The sequence below is a fragment of the Taudactylus pleione genome, unplaced genomic scaffold, assembly GCF_031769625.1.
Source record: "Taudactylus pleione unplaced genomic scaffold, aTauple2 ptg000916l, whole genome shotgun sequence".
Classification (NCBI taxonomy): Eukaryota; Metazoa; Chordata; class Amphibia; order Anura; family Myobatrachidae; genus Taudactylus; species Taudactylus pleione.
This window is the reverse complement of record NW_028285317.1, coordinates 2,731,729-2,748,622: the sequence shown is the minus strand read 5'-3', so window position 1 is coordinate 2,748,622 and position 16,894 is coordinate 2,731,729. Positions and strand designations below refer to the sequence as shown.

The 16,894-nt window shown below is 45.4% G+C and overlaps 1 protein-coding gene across 1 annotated transcript in view; it reads right to left on the bottom strand.

The window, feature by feature from the left end:
* Positions 1 to 16,894, bottom strand: part of CASD1 (CAS1 domain sialic acid O acetyltransferase 1) — a 76,139-nt gene that overhangs the window by 4,952 nt on the left and 54,293 nt on the right. The window contains exons 11-18 of the mRNA XM_088459615.1: positions 16,421 to 16,510; positions 15,680 to 15,799; positions 13,229 to 13,385; positions 10,802 to 10,881; positions 9,632 to 9,733; positions 6,399 to 6,539; positions 4,029 to 4,106; positions 3,087 to 3,179 (exon numbers count right to left, since the gene is read on the bottom strand). Coding sequence (XP_088315741.1) covers positions 3,087 to 3,179; positions 4,029 to 4,106; positions 6,399 to 6,539; positions 9,632 to 9,733; positions 10,802 to 10,881; positions 13,229 to 13,385; positions 15,680 to 15,799; positions 16,421 to 16,510 — 861 coding nt within the window. The remainder of the gene's footprint in view (positions 1 to 3,086; positions 3,180 to 4,028; positions 4,107 to 6,398; positions 6,540 to 9,631; positions 9,734 to 10,801; positions 10,882 to 13,228; positions 13,386 to 15,679; positions 15,800 to 16,420; positions 16,511 to 16,894) is intronic.

The window sequence follows — 16,894 nt, the reverse complement described above, 5'->3', positions numbered from 1 at the left end:
GGAGTGTACCTAAATGCACCATCTGTTGTACTAGAGAAAGCGATGACTTTTTCCAGTTTATGATCCAGCCGTGTCTGTGTAGGCAGGCAATCATCAGTCTCTCTGGAGAATGTAGCAATATCACGAGGTCGTCCAAGTATGGCAGTATTTTGACTCCCTGACGCCCGAGGTAGGTCGTCATTACTGCCATTATCTTGGTTGTGAGGATACGGGGTTCACTCAATCACCCAGACACCGAGCAGATGAAACCAACGTGATGGTTTATTTTTCCACAGCACACAGAAATAGATAATATGTCAGGACAAGCAGTAAATCCAGTGAACGGGCAATAGACAGGTAGCAGTCCAGACAGAGGCAGTCCCAGTAGAGTATAATGTCCCAGAACAATTCCACGAAATAGCTAGAGACCCTCAGTCCCCACAGTAGAAACTATCACTGATCACGCAGCAGTGCATAGCGTATGTCCACTCAATCACTTCCAGGACCCCACACATAGAAACTATCAGAGATCACACAGCAGTGATAGTCCCTGGGTACAATCAAGCATTTCCAGGACCCCATGCAGTAGAAGCTAATCACAGAACACACAGCAATGAATAGCGTATAGGTCCTTGCAGAATTTCCAAGTATAAATCCACAGAACTGGTAATGCGTTCCACTAGCACCTTGGCAGAGCGAGGCCTCTTAGCCAAAGTCAGCGACTAACATGTCGAGTTACCTTCAGTGACCTGTTTTAAAATCTTCCAATTTCCCACGATATTGTGACCTCCCAGGGGGGGTTGCACCGTTTCCTGATTGGTGCGAGTCCCTTATGCTGTCACTTTCTCCTACCTCCTCTGGATATTACTTCCCTGACGAACACCTGCTGGGATGGTTCCGTTCAGTCTACCAGGTTCACGTGAAGCACAAAACAGGCAAATGGAAGGAGGAGTAAATCCTGAGCGTCCCCTGGGGAGGTGGGAATTAACTTAGAGGGTCTTTTGTTTTGGGAGGTGTCACCTTGCTCTAACACAGACATATGGACCAGGCTAACATCAAGGCTTATCCAGTATTAAACATTTCAATAACTTACATTATTACAGTACATAATAGACATGCTAATGGAAATGTGTGTCCTGAGAATGATCACACATACACTAGGAGACGGGAAGGGGGACACAAAAGGACTAAAAAGTAAATTGATCTCTGCAATGACTGAGATGCTGCCAGTAAATTTGTAACACACATCCCATGTCCTCACATTGGTAAAGACCAGTTGGGCTGTTGACAAACTAAAAGGCAACAACTGAAATTGGAAATGTTGCTGCAGAACCTCAAACCGCAAAAACCTTTGGTGGGAAGGTGTAATTGGCACATGTAGATATGCATCCTGAATGTCCAAGGACACCATAAAATCCCCCGGGTTCCATTGCCAGAACAATTTACCAAAAAGAGTTTCCATACAGAACTTGGGCTGCCGAATAAATCTGTTGAGACCTTTCAAATTTCAGAATAGGCCGGTGGGACCCATTGGGCTTCTGGGTCAAAAATAGATTGGAATAATAACCCTTTGTGGGGGACTTTTCCAGAAAGGGCGTACCCTCGAGAGACCACTTCCCGGACCCTGGCGTCTGTTGTTGTTGTGATGCCAGGTATCCGAAAACTGAAGAAGTCGGCCTCCTGCCGTGGAATTCCCCAGGGGAGGCCCGCTCCATCAGGCCGAGGGTTTATCATTTGATTTGGAAGCCGGACATCTGATTGCCCAACATAGTAGGCTGTAGTTGCTGAGGGCACCCCATAATAGGGGTCGGCATGGGTGTAGATAAACGGTTCACAACCTGTGCCATAACCTGAGAAAAAAGCCCAAGGGGCTTCCTGCCCAGGAGCTGCTAGGCTGGACTGATGTGGTGACTCCTTATAACAGCGACCACATAATCCATCCTGTATGAAATCCTAAGGGGACAAGCCCACCTGACAGGCCATACATGAAACCAGCACAGGGGCTTCAACCTCCTGCTTCTCTTTATCATTAGACATAAATAAACAGTACAATGTTATGCCAATACAATGTGACAGTGTTCACCCCCAAAATAACCCACACACCTGTAACAGAGGGTTATGAGGAGAAATAGCAGCGATAGTTATAACTGACAGTTATCCAGGAAAAAACAGCAGTATAACATACAGCAGAACTGACATAAAGATAGAGATTATATATCAACTACGAACAGCACAAAAGCTTAGTAGGATATTGAGCTCTGTATAATCTGGCCACCTAAGGAGAGATATACAGGGAGACAAACCTCCTGAGATTCGCAGCTACAGTAGAGCACCTGAAAGTGGTCTCTGGGCGTCTCATATAACAGGGAGGCAGGGAGGAGCAACCCAGGCGCGGGAAGCCCAGTGTCTATCAACTCCGCTGGCGCCCGCCGAAATCACCAGTGCCCTCACTGGTGTTGCGGCTCTGGCCAGCGGAAGATGGAGCAGCAGCACGGGCGTCCATTGAGACGCCTAGTGCTGCTTGATCATGAAAAAAAAAAAAAGCTTGGGACTGCCTAAGCAATGCCCTGTTACAAGGTGCACTGATCCTGCGCACCAAACAAAAAACTCAGTACCTGTAGCAAGGGGCGGGGTATATATGGAGGAGAACCCAGTGCATCCTGGGAGTTAAAGCTTTTAACTGTTTGGTGCCTGGATCACTCCAACCACATACCCCCAAGGTAATTCCTGTGGACCCTATGGAACCCGAATAAGAAGGATCATCTTAACAAAAGTGGTGGAACTAAAAGAGGTTAGCGGTTGTACCGTGACCTTTACACTTTTGCAGAGTGTGCCTTAGGAGTTTTTGCCTCTCCGCACACCTAAGCGCACTTCTACTTTGCAGTGGAGGATGGAGAGTAAGTGGGCGATCCACCAGCCAAGGCATCGCACTGCGTAAATGACCTTGTAGAACGCAGCCTATACATTCAAACGGAACCAGGGGCATCGTGGAGCCGTGACTGGTCCTTACTGGTGGGGTTGAAATAATACAACAGGAACTGATAGAGAAAATGTACAGATAGATTCTAAATGAAGCGAATCACTGTTAGTCAGCAGCAGATACTTACTTCCAAAGAAATTTTGCCAAACCAGGCAAAGAAGGAGCTATATACAGAGCGAGCATATCCGGGAATGTTTCTTATAAGTACAAAAGCTAAAATCTGCATGGAAGACAAAAACAAAATGTAGCAAAACACAAAGAGATACATTTCCCAAGACAGAAAGTATAGTACAGGCATGGACATTCTGCATTATTTGTCTGACTATGGGGAGGAGGCTTTGGCCATGTAATCTTATCTTAAACACAGCAATTTAAATAAAAGTCATGGCACAAATGTTACATAAACTTGGACATGGCGTGTCTCTTTTAATGACTGCAGAAACTGACACAAACCTAACAACAATATTGTAATGTAACGTTTAGATATATGAAACTGGTTTTTGGATGTTCTATATAATATATTCTAGCAGAATAGATCTGCAGATCTATACAATATATAATTTTTTTATCTTTAAAACTTGCGAGCGGATGGAAGAACAAACAATTAACAATAACAAAAATAAAAGAAAAATCATGCATATACCAGGTGCTACCGGCCATTAAGTGCAGCAATGCAAACAGGCACTAGGGGGCGTCCAAATAAGATGTAAATGTGATTAGAACATTTACATAATGTACATGGATGAATCGCCATTGGAAAGAGCTATTTCTAATCAATATACATTAATTTCTTTTATATATATATTTATATATATTTATATATATATACACACACATATGCATTCCTACAAACATATACTATATTTTTGGACATTCAGCCATTTTCCTTAGCTTTTAGCAGGCTTAGGCAGCCCGTGGCTCGATCACTGTGATGGGACTACAAATCACAGCATGCCTAACAGAAAGAGAACCACAGGCTGTTTACCTCTGGTTTGGAGGACAGTGCCACCTGTAAAATGTCTCCCTGTCATTCCTACGCTGTCTGCCCAAACACATAAATAACCTTTACCTGTATGACAGAGACCGACGGGTGCATCTCGTTACACTGTGTTTTGTTGTTACAGCTGCTGGCCCATATCGAGTAGGTCTAAGGAAAGAAGGAGGCGCTGTGAATCTTATAAATGCTTTATAGAATATACCAAATATGAAAACTGCGCTACCAAGTACAGGTTTGATCGAGAAATGCGCTTTACATCATTGGACATTGCAATAAATTCTATTAATAAAAACCTGCATCGTTGCTGGATTATGCTGCTCACCAGTTCAGTGATTATAGGACATATGCTATGAGTGGTGCGCGCTGAGATAGCTCACTATGGCCCGTGTCCCATTACAAAGGTATGTATGAGAACATCTGCAGAGAAGCAGCAAATTACCCATCTCTATCTATTATACTGAAACACGGGTACAATGTGTCCACAGAGCTAAATAATGGGTTCACAGGGGTAAATTTACTAAGATGGGAGTTCTATTTAAGAAGTGATGTTGCCCATAGCAACCAGATTCTACTAATTTATCTAGCACCTTCTAGAAGATAATACCTGGATTCTGATTGGTTGCTATGGGCAACATCACTTCTTATTCCATCTTAGTAAATTTACTCCATAGTGATTACTAAGGGGCATGTATCACCGTTCCATCAAGGCTTTCTGTACTTTATAGACTATAATATCTATCTATATACACGCACATGCATTATAATGACATATTAGACTATGTGTACCCAGCGCGACATCGCCAGCGCCGGGACCTGGCAAGTGCATACACACTTGCCAATGCCAGGTCCGGCAGGGGGAGGTAAGTGTTGGCATGACATTGTTAGCGACATCCCGAGTCAGCCCTGCAGTAGGGCCAATGGGCGATGTAGCCAACGATCTGCGGAAGCGCGCATATCATGGGTACACACTAGACCAGTGTTGGCTAAACTTGACACTCCAGCTGTTGTAGAACTATATATCCCAGCATGCCCTGCCACAGTTTTAGCATGCCCTAATAGCAAAACTGTAGCAGTGCATGCTGGGTTATGTAGTTCCATAACAGCTGGAGTGTCAAGGTTAGCCAACACTGCACTAGACGATGTACCACATATGTCGCTCCGATCAGATGACATATCTTCTAGTGTGTACCCACCATTAGATGAATTACTAGGTCACAAGGGCCATGCATGGACTCAATTTAGGCTACTGTACAGTACACGAGGTTCCCAGTCCAATTTTTTGTTACTGCAAGTAAAAAATGTTAATAATTCTGCTGCATAACTAACTACAAGGTAATTTTTATTATTACCTGTAATCAGTGATCCTCACTGCACCACTTGGAGAGATTTGCATATGTCTATACCTCACCAGAGCCAGAATGGGGGCAGAGATTGTTTTGTCCGAGATCCCAGACATTAAGATGACAGAATGAATCATAAACAGCCATCGCCTTGATGCCCGTATGCAATCTTAGTTTGTTTTTTATTACTATATTTGCCACGGTTGAGGTAGCAGCAGTTTGTGCACTTGCAGATTGGATGCGCAACATAAAATGCAAATGGGACGCCTTTGTGAGAAGCCCGAGATCAAACAATAAATCACTTACACAACAGCAACACTGTGTAATCAGACAGAAAGAGGATTCCACAAATTGAAAAAAGGGAAGTATTATAGAAATGTCAGCTGGTTTTACACTCTCATCATGAAGCGGGCATTAAACTACAGCTATCAGGCAGAGTGAGGCTTCATTGACTCTAGTCCTTCCAGCTCTCTAGTGCTTCCTAATCGCTACATATATGTAATGCCCTATGGTGAGCTTGGTGGCAGCGTGCACAGAGCATTTCCGGGATGTAGTCAGGAAGCCGACAGTCTAAATGCCGACCGCTGGCTTCCCAACTCTCTAATCCCGGCGTGGTACTAATGACAGCCGCATTTAGGTTTTATGGCTCCCGGGGGAACTTGGGGTTAAGCACCCCCCCGGGAGGGTTAGGTTTAGGCTAGGGTAAGGGGTGGGGGTTAGGGTTAGGCACCCTCCCCGGGAGACTTAGGCTGCAGGGAAGGGGGAGTTAGGTTTAGGCACTTAGGAGGGGGGGTTTAGGGTTAGGCACCCCTAAGGGAGAGTAAGGATTAGGGGGTAGAATTAGGTTAGCGATACTTACCTTTTGATGATAGGGATTTTCACCCTTGCCAGGCTGCCGCTGTCAGGATTTGAACCGTCGGCCATGCAGGTGGCGGTAATACCTACTACACCCAGCATTTCCATTACCCCACGCTGGTACTGCTGGCAATGCGCAGGCGGAAGGAGCAGATACCTGCCAGGTCCCTGTGGCTGATGTACGCTGGGTAAAGGAGGTGCTACACTTTAGCTGTATTATGGAATATTGATCTTTTTATAAACTTACCAGAAAAGAAACCACTGAAAAGAAGAGTAAAACATTTGACACTTTGCTCGAAAATAGAGGTTCTCCTTTCCCTTCAGAAAGCACTTGGTGCTTCTGTAATGCCAGGTACATGAACGCAAAGAGCATACCGTGGAAGACGGCCTAGAAGGGGAAACAGGAAACAACATGTTTTATAGTGTTCTAACATTAACACACAGGATTCATACAAGATGTCCAGTGTCTCCATGTCGACAGGGACTATGTAGACACAAGAAAGCGGCACTGGCATACTCACTGTCGGGGTGTGATATATTTTTCGACATGGGAATACCGACATGGTAAAAATGCTGACATGCCAGTCATGTCGACATTGACAACACAGACACTGATGAAATTTCGACATGATTACAATGTATAGATAAACCGTCCCTGGTGGTCTAGTGCTGACTTACCTTTCAGTGGCTCCAGCAGTGGCTCCAAGGTCCGGTGGTGAGGTCAGGATGACTTCCAGCGGAAGCATGTGTTGCTTCCTGCGGTAAGTATGACTAATCCTAACACTCTCCCTAGTGCCTAATCCTAACCTTCACTCCTGTAGCCTATCCCTAACCTTCACTCTTGTAGCCTATCCCTAACCTTCACTCCTGTAGCCTATCCCTAACCTTCACTCTTGTAGCCTATCCCTAACCTTCACTCTTGTAGCCTATCCCTAACCTCCCCTCCAGCAGCCTATACCCAACTGATCCTCTAGTGCATAACCCTAACCTCCTCTCCTGCAGTCTATACCCAACTCATCCTCTAGTGCGTAACCATAACCTCCCCTCCTGCAGCCTATGCCCAACTCATCCTCTAGTACATAACCCTAACCTTCCCTCCCGCAGCCTATACCTAACGCATCCTCTAGTGTATAACCCTAACTGCAGCCTATACCCAACTCATCCTCTAGTGCGTAACCTAACCTCCCCTCCCGCAGCTTATTCCCATCTCATCCTCTAGTGCATAACCCTAACCTCCCTTCCTGCAGCCTATACCCAACTCATCCTCTAGTGCGTAACCTAACCTCCCCTCCAGCAGCCTATACCTAACTCATCCTCTAGTGCATAACCCTAACCTCAGTTCCTGCAGCCTATACCCAACTCATCCTCTAGTGCGTAACCTAACCTTCCCTCCCGCAGCCTATTCCCATCTCATCCTCTAGTGCATAACCCTAACCTCCCCTCCCGCAGCCTATGCCCAAATCATCCTCTAGTGCATAACCCTAACCTCCCCTCCCGCAGCTTATACCTAACTCATCCTCTAGTGCGTAACCATAACCTCCCCTCCCGCAGACTATACCTAACTCATCCTCTAGTGCATAACCCTAACCTCCCCTCCTGCAGCCTATACCCAACTAATCCTCTAGTGCATAACCCTAACCTCCCATCCCACAGCCTACGCCCAACTCATCCTCTAGTGCATAACCCTAACCTTCCCTGCCGAAGCCTATACCTAAATCATCCTCTAGTGTATAACCCTAACCTCCCCTCCCGCAGCCTATACCCAACTCATCCTCTAGTGCATAACCCTAACCTCCCCTCCCGCAGCCTATACCTAACTCATCCTCTAGTGCGTAACCCTAACCTTCCCTCCTGCAGCCTATACCCAACTCATCCTCTAGTGCATAACCCTAACCTCCCCTCCTGCAGCCTATACCCAACTCATCCTCAAGTGCGTAACCATAACCTCCCCTCCTGCAGCCTATGCCCAACTCATCCTCTAGTGCATAACCCTAACCTCCCCTCCCACAGCCTACGCCCAACTCATCCTCTAGTGCGTAACCCTACCCTTCTCTCCAGCAGCCTATACCTAACTCATCCTCAAGTGCGTAACCCTAACCTCCCCTTCTGCAACCTATGCCCAACTCATTCTCTAGTGCGTAACCTAACCTTCCCTCCCGCAGCCTATACCCAACTCATCCACTAGTGCGTAACCATAACCTCCCCTCCTGCAGCCTATACCTAACTCATCCTCTAGTGCATAACCCTAACCTCCCCTTCTGCAACCTATGCCCAACTCATTCTCTAGTGCGTAACCTAACCTTCCCTCCCGCAGCCTATACCCAACTCATCCACTAGTGCGTAACCATAACCTCCTCTCCTGCAGCCTATACCTAACTCATCCTCTAGTGCGTAACCCTAACCTTCCCTCCTGCAGCCTATACCCAACTCATCCTCTAGTGCATAACCCTAACCTCCCCTCCCGCAGCCTATACCTAGCTCACCCTCTAGTGCGTAACCATAACCTCCCCTCCCACAGCCTATACCCAACTCATCCTCTAGTGCATAACCCTAACCTCCCCTCCTGCAGCCTATGCCCAACTCATCCTCTAGTGCATAACCCTAACCTCCCCTCCCACAGCCTATACCCAACTGATCCTCTAGTGCATAACCCTAACCTCCTCTCCTGGAGCCTATACCCAACTCATCCTCTAGTGCATAACCCTAACCTCCCCTCCCACAGCCTATGCCCAACTCATCCTCTAGTGCGTAACACTAACCTCCCCTCCTGCAGCCTATACCCAACTCATCCTCTAGTGCGTAACCCTAACCTGCCCTGCCGCAGCCTATTGTTGATATTGTTAGTTGATATTATGACTACATCCCACACTGTCGACATAGTGACTGTAGACATCCTGTCTACATCCCAAATATACAAATCCTGCCATTAACCGCTTAGCTGCCACTATTTCTCCCACTCCGTAATCTGTATTTATAAGGCGTGCTGATTCACTACAGACATTAGTAACAGGATTTAGTTTATAGAGCAGTGGACTAAATTCCGCCGGTCAATATCCCAACAAGGGACTTAAGATAGGCGTCAGTATTTGGAAGCCTATGTTAATCCCGACGGAACGGTTTAGGTACCCCCGAGGGGGGACTTAGGGGTAGGCACCTCCCGGAAAGGGTTAGGCTAGGGAAAGAGGGGGGGGGGGGGGTTGGGGTTAGGAAGCACTGGGAGGAGGTCAGGGTCAGCCCCCCCCCCCCCCTCCAGGAGGGTTAGGCACCTACCTGGGAGTATTAGGGTTAGGCACCCCTAAGGGAGGGTTAGGGGGGGAGGAAGGTGGGGTTGGTTTACTTACATGCTCCTTCGGGATTCTCCTCGTTCGGGCTTCCGGCGTCTGCATTTCATCCTGGCGGATATTGAGCCGCCGGGATTTCATACCCAACCCAACAAATTCGAAAATACCTGTTCATATAGGGAGGTCATAAAAGACTTACGTATCGGTCTAACTTCCATCTGAACCACCATTCATAGACGTTTCCATTCAACTCAAACAGTTTGGATATAGGCCAGAGAGAAAAGATATTCTCGAAAGAACCCTGCATGGAACAAACAATATCCCTAGTTATACTGGTCAGGATTACAGAGCTAATTTCACAGTATTGTAAATCCCTAGCTCAGGTGTCTGGTTGCCAAGTGTATAGTACAGATGTGTCCTCATACATCTAGCTTCAATAGGCCACGCAGTGCGACTTGCATGGCGTGAGTGAGCCGCCATGTCCTGTGCTACTCTGCTAGCGCCGGGTGTCTTTTATACCTAAAATGTGTCTAAGTCACAATGCGATGGGACTAGGACACCCCAGCAGACTGTGCAGATTAGTTTGATATGCAACACTTGTATATCTGTGTGCACCTGAGTCTGTGTATGAACCACAACAGAACTTGGAATGAAAAAAGCTGCGTCCGCTACATTGTAGCACTTTGCATACAGATTCAGAGACTCAGTTGCAAACAGATATACAAGTGTCGCATATAAATTTAATCAGCGCAATCGGCTGGTGCGTCCTAATCACAACGCATTGCGAAAACAACGCATTGCGACTTTTACGGCAAATAAATTAAAAATAAATAAATAAATAAATTAAAAGACGCCAGGCGCCAGCAGAATCTTGTGGGACCTGCTCGCCGAGAGGGTCTTTTTAGCGCTACTGCAGCAAAGATGTGTAAGGATACATCTGTACAGAAAATAAAAAGTTTCAAAGTTAACACATGGGCAAAGACATTTAAGTGGGAACACCATGTGTGATAGGGAAACAGTGTTGAATATTATATTTCACTATACTAGCTTGTAATAGCTTCTGATTGCCACATTTATAGCACCTAAAAAAGTTTCAGATGTATTACCAAGCTCATATACAGGATACAGCTTTCAGCGTAAACAGTTACCATCTATGGCAACATCTCCCACTGAGCGCTGTATGACATTATACTAGCTGGTAATAGCTTCTAGCACCTACTGTAGGTGCTACATTTATTTCAACCTGTTCATTACAGGCCCATGATCTGAAATGAGTGATATAATGATATTAATGCTACAACCGATAACACAAGCTAACAGAGATTAATTAAAAAAACATACATCAAGTGAAAAGCACATCCAGCCCTACCTGAGAGAGTGACAGCAGCAAGATGCACAACATCAGGAAAGCAAGTTTTAAAATGAGGCCAACGTTCCACAAGTAGTTTCCTGTAAGAAAGAGGCGTTTATTAATGTGCATAACCCGTGATATGTAACCTTTTCTCTCTTCTACTCCTGTGCGATGTGTGCGGACAAGGTGCACCTTCATTTTAGTCATCACAGTTTTTTATTCTTGGAAAATAAAACCTGTATAAAACGTATAGAACAGATAAATGCCCCAATGATCCCTCTGGTTAGAGAATATGAGGCTGACATACAGTATCTGCCATCTCCTGCGGGATAGTTTTATGTGAAGGAAGCTGCATCAGCACAAATATTGGCTATGAGGCTTAGGGTTACCATTACTATTAGGGTTAACGTTCACATTAGTGACTGGTTGACTCTAATAAAACAGTGGGTTTGGTATAAGAGACAGGAATTAGATAGACAATGTCTAGATAGACAACAGATGTTAGACAGGCAATTGGTCGACAGGGACAAAGGGTTGACAAAAAAAGGCTGACATGGATACAGGTCGACAGGGTCAAAAGGTCGACACGGAATGGTTAACACAATTTTTTTATTTTCTAGCCCTAATCTTCACCCTTCCCTTGGTGCCTAACCCTCCCTCCTGGTGCCTAACCCTAACCATCGGGGTAAGTGCCTAACCCTAACAAAACAGAACAAAATCTATATATATATATATGTCGACCTTTTGACCCTGTCAACCTTTTCTGTGTCAACCTATTGCCTGTCTAACAGCTGTTGTCTATCTAGACATTGTCCAATCTAATTACCGTCTATCTATTGACTGGAACCCAAAAACAATATGTCAACATTCTAACAAATTCAACATAACATCAATGGTCAATGTCGCCATTACAGCCATGCTGATATTCTCATATCAACATTAATATACTGAACCGAATAACTGAATCTAATAACTTAGATTTTAATATGATTTATTTGAATATTTATAGGATAATAAAATGCTACAGAACATATAGTGGATACATCATTATATGTAGAATACATATTTCTGCATATTCCTTATGCACCTAGTAACATGAGAGTGCCCCTGCTCACCAGCAATACAACTGGCAGACCTGGGAGCACGACTAGTGCGTTCAGCTGGCTCAACAACATTTTTTTAAAAACAAGAAATATTTCAGGAGAAGGTAAATGTTAGTCAGTAAATTAGGAATGAAAAGCTAAAGCAAAAATGTGATGCTTTATATTAAATAAATACTAATGAATATTCTTAATGAATACTGCACCTGACTATTTCAATTTTAGTAGCATGTTTTAACCGATGTTTTTATATACAGATATATGCATATATTGTTTTTGGAATCGGTATGTAATACCGCTGGACCTAAGCCCGGCAGAAGAAATTCCGATGCCGGAAGGACAGCAGATGAAGATCCCGACTAGGGTAAATTTAGCCCCCTAACCCTCCCTTAGTGGTGCCTAACCCTTACCTCCCCTCCCGGGGTGCCTAAACCTAACCTCCCCACCAGGGGTGCCTAAACCTAACCACCCCTCCCCGCACCCTAAACCTAACCCTCCCGAGGCGCCTAAGCCTAACCTCCCCCCGGTGGTGCTTAACCCTAACAACCCCTTTCCTTAGCCTAACCCTAATCCTCCCAGGGGAGGGTGCCTAACACCAAGTCCCCCCCAGGAGTCCCTTTATCTAACCGTCCCCCGCGCGGCTAAGAGCTCCCTACGCTTAGCTAACCTACGTTTGGTATGCCGGGCATTGGGATTTCGGCGTGGTGCTAATGATAGGTGTCGGTAATTAGACGCCTATCTTTAGTCCCATGCCGGGCTTTCACTATCGGGATTTTGACCGCCGGCATCCTGACTACATCCCATTGATATAGATCATACATACACACATATATATATATTTTTTTATATATTTTTAGACAATATATGCATATATCTAACCACTTGTGATACATACATATAGGGATCAATTCTATTCAGTGCGATGTCATCGCGGCAGTGGCCGTACTTAGCCCGGAAATGTAAAATTTTGCTCGCAGACCCATATGGCAGCGAGCAAAGTTTGGCGAATTCAGGGTCGAGTCGGGCTGCAACGGGTGCGATGTGCCGGTCCGTTGCCGGTGTTTTAACACCGCTGCAACGGCACATCGCACCCTTCGCACGGAATAGGATTCACCCCATAGTGTTCATTCTAGCACCCTGCCCATATATCAGTAAGGAGGGCATATTTTAATTTTAAATAGCAACATTTTAGACGTGATGTATCGCTACAGTAGCTATAGTGATACATCACATCTAAAATGTCGCCCTTCAAAATTAAAATCTGCCCTCCTTACGGGCAGGGTGCTAGAATGAATTATATATTATACATACACACAAACACTAATGTATATACATCATTAAATACCATTGGCTTTCTTCTGGATAATTTGCGGCCATAATGCCATTGACCCGTAAATCACCATGAACCAGAAGGTGACTAATGGCACAAAGTAGTAGAACTGGTATGGCCGGTCCATCACTATACACAGGACAACCACCAAGAAGTTGAGCCGGAAAACCACCTGGTTAAAAGGAAAAACAAAAGCATTGTGTAAGTACTTCATTTCATTTACCGGCAACACTGACCAGATTCCCAGTGCCGCCCTGGCAGTGGTTTGCTTACATGCTCTGTCCTATCCGCAGTTTACTCATTCAGGGCGTTTGTAGGTTTATCAACTAATAATCGTGTTTCAGCATATAAAGTAATCAGACCTCTTTGCATAAGAAGCAGACTGCTCTTTACTTGCAGATATAAGCTACCTAATTTCCAGTCACCCTGCAGAGTAATGTGGGTGGAGCTACAGCAGAGGTAAGGGCATCAATTGGTGCATAAACCAGTCCAAGTTTGGGCTGTGGGGGAGGGTGTTATAATATGTCACTATCATATAGAGGTGCGGATGGAAGAGCAGGGTGTGGATGGGAGAGCGGGGTGGAGGGGAGGGTGTGGCGGTGAAAGTGGGAGAGCAGGTTGTGGACGGGATAGTGGGGTGAAGGTGGGAGGGCAGAGTGAGGGTGCGAGAGCAAGAGTCTCTGTTCCTGGTCTGTCTCCACCACAGGAATATCTGGATGGGAAGTGGCATCCCCTGCAGCCTCTGTTTGTCTGAGCACTTCCTCTACACCTTCACGCGGCAGCGGCTTTAGGTAGCTTCTCTCCCCCACCCCCATGGCTGTCGCTGCTCCTCCTGGCCATGAGTTAATCGGAGCGCATGGACTGGCAGCTAATCAGGAGCAGCTGCTGCGGCCGCTCCCGATTGGGTGCCGGTCCGCAAGCTACAATTGGCTCAAGGCCGGCGCCACTTTCAAAATGCGGCCAGCGCTTATCCACTTTGCTGATCTTCTGGACCCCTTTCTGTCCAGGCCCAGGACTCTAGTCCCAGCAGTCCCCCCCCCCCCCTGATGGCGGCCTTGCAGGGCTGCGTACAAAAATCCACAAGTCCGAGGGGAAATTGGGCCACGAGGGGGGGGGTGAGTTTAGCTGCCGTTGCTGGCGTTTCTACCCCGCTGCAACAGCAACTCAACACTTATTGAACTGATCCCTAAGAATGAGCAACTGTAGTATAAGAGCATTTGTTTTTATACAATATGAATTTAGAGATTGCAATCGATGGAACCCAATGGTGTAAGCCAGTGGTTCCCAAAGTGGGTGCCGTGGAACCCTGGGATGCTGCAGGGTGCCACTGTTTGGTGGCCTAGTACCAAATCAAATTATTTATGGTCAATGTGATAGGCAAACCAAATGCTGGTGGCTGCCAATCATAAAAGGTGTCCACCACCAATAACTAAACCTAAGGATGACCTACTGTATAAGCATTGTATTTAATTTAATCAATATTGCTCAATTTCTCAAGAAACCTTTGGCCTAGGGATGCTGTAATAAAAAAAAAAGGCTGATACTCTAGGAGGGCACCGTGATTCAAGAAAGTTCGGGAAGTACTGCTGTAAGGTATTCCTTAAATACAGTGAATTTTCTACTGCACTTATATAGCGTGCTATTTGTTATAATTTGGGAATGTGTAGATTATCTTCCTATAATAACTGGGAAAGTGGCCTGTGACACCACCCGCACCACTGGAAAGAGGGAATCAGCGCTATTCGTGGGACTTCCACCACAACTTTAGCGCGGAGTTGTTAAGAACTACTCGAGTTATAAAAATCACAGCAAAATGTATAATATGGGACTTGCTATGAGGTGGTGGCCGGCCAGGATCAGAAAAACACAGCAGTCATTGATATGGTTACAGTGCCGAACTATAACTCCACCTGCCAAATAGCTACTTGCGTGCTACAGTGATACATTCACTTCAATAGCCGATGGAGTCTATGTTAAACCTTCTGGACAATTTTTAATAAATATGTTTAAAATACCCTTTATGCCTATATTCTTACAAAACCATATCATAGATTTAACAGTTAGATACAACTTACTATAGAGTGTATCTAATGAGCACCTGTCTGTATGCACTAACCTCCCCCCCTTCCCCAGCACAGAGTTACTGCGCTAATACTGACAGGTATGAAATGAGCAGTGCGTATAGCATTCCATGTGGTAGATTGCCGACTTCAGCACCTTGACTTGACAGTGAGCGGTGCAGCACGTGCCACTAGCCGTAGCAAACTGTAGTCTAGGTAGTGTATATAATGGTATATTAATTAAAGATAGACAAGGGTGAGTGGGAAAGACTTTCTCCGGGGAAGGTTTATTAATAAACATTCCACAAATGGGACTCCCTGAATAAAGTATATTTCCTCTGTGAGAATTGTTTAATAACATTTCCCAGAGTTACTTTGCATCCATGTTACATAGCTCTTTTCATACCTGGGAAATGCGATATAGTCCGAAGTCTCCCTTCAGCCAGAAATAGGAAAAGTGTCCATAGCCGGTCTGAAATAAATAGGCAGCGACCAAAACCCTGATGTGCATATACACCGGCAAAAACTGGGGGGAGGGAAAGAATGAGGAATGAGTAAGTACAGTCTCCAAACCAAATTCAAAAGCAGACAAGAGAGATAAATACAAAGTTCCTTCCTGCCCACACCGGAACATTCATTCCCCCCCAATGTCTGTGTGTTCTGGACCTGCTGTGTACAGCACTCGACCAAGGGACAGTAGTCTGGCCACCAATGCATTGTATATATCCTATGCTCAGGCAGTAGGCAAAACACATTTTACAGTAAAAGAAAAAAATATTAATGAATATAGTAGAAAGACAGTGGAAAAAAGTAATAGATTGTACAGAATTAGATAAGCGGTTATAATGCAGCAGTAATTGTACACAGACCATGTAAGATGATATAAGTGCCACCCATAGTACAGGAAAGCCATGGACTGATGCAGAATACATAACAATCAGGAGCTGAATGCATGCGATTCTGAGCGAGCGCCATGTGACTGGATAGCCCACCAGTCCCGGCTAAATCAGATGGACATGGATTGTTAGTCATTTTGGACACAAGAGCAGCAATCTGGAGCAATTTAGTCATTTTAGATCAAACTGGCACCAAATTATGGTGCAGCTTTGGCCTGGGCAATACAATGATACTATCTGAGAGTACTTACAGAACTGGCTCCGGACATGTGATAGATTAGTATGACCAGCTGCATCCACCCCTTCCACTCATCAGTCTGTTCTCGGTTCAGCAACTTAGTCTGTAAAGAAAACATTGGTGGGAGACGATATTAGTGTCTCACAATCGCAGTTTCAAGACCATCATTGCAACAGCATACAGTAGTTACAGGTCAGATACAGTATAGGAGATCCTTAAGCAAAGCATGCCTAATTTTAAGCATTTACAATGTCGCCATTAATAAGGTCGATATCACAGTGTCAACGGTTTTAATGTTAAAATGTCAACATTGAACATGTCGGCATGTGCAGAATGTTTATTTACTCATAATGAAACGCCGACATTATGCCCTGACCGGCAGTGGAGGGTTAGCACTTAGACATACTCACTGCTGGGAGCGTCACTGGAGTCGCCAGAAGTAGTCATCAGCTGACTGCCGGACCCGGAAGACATCACTGGAGCCATC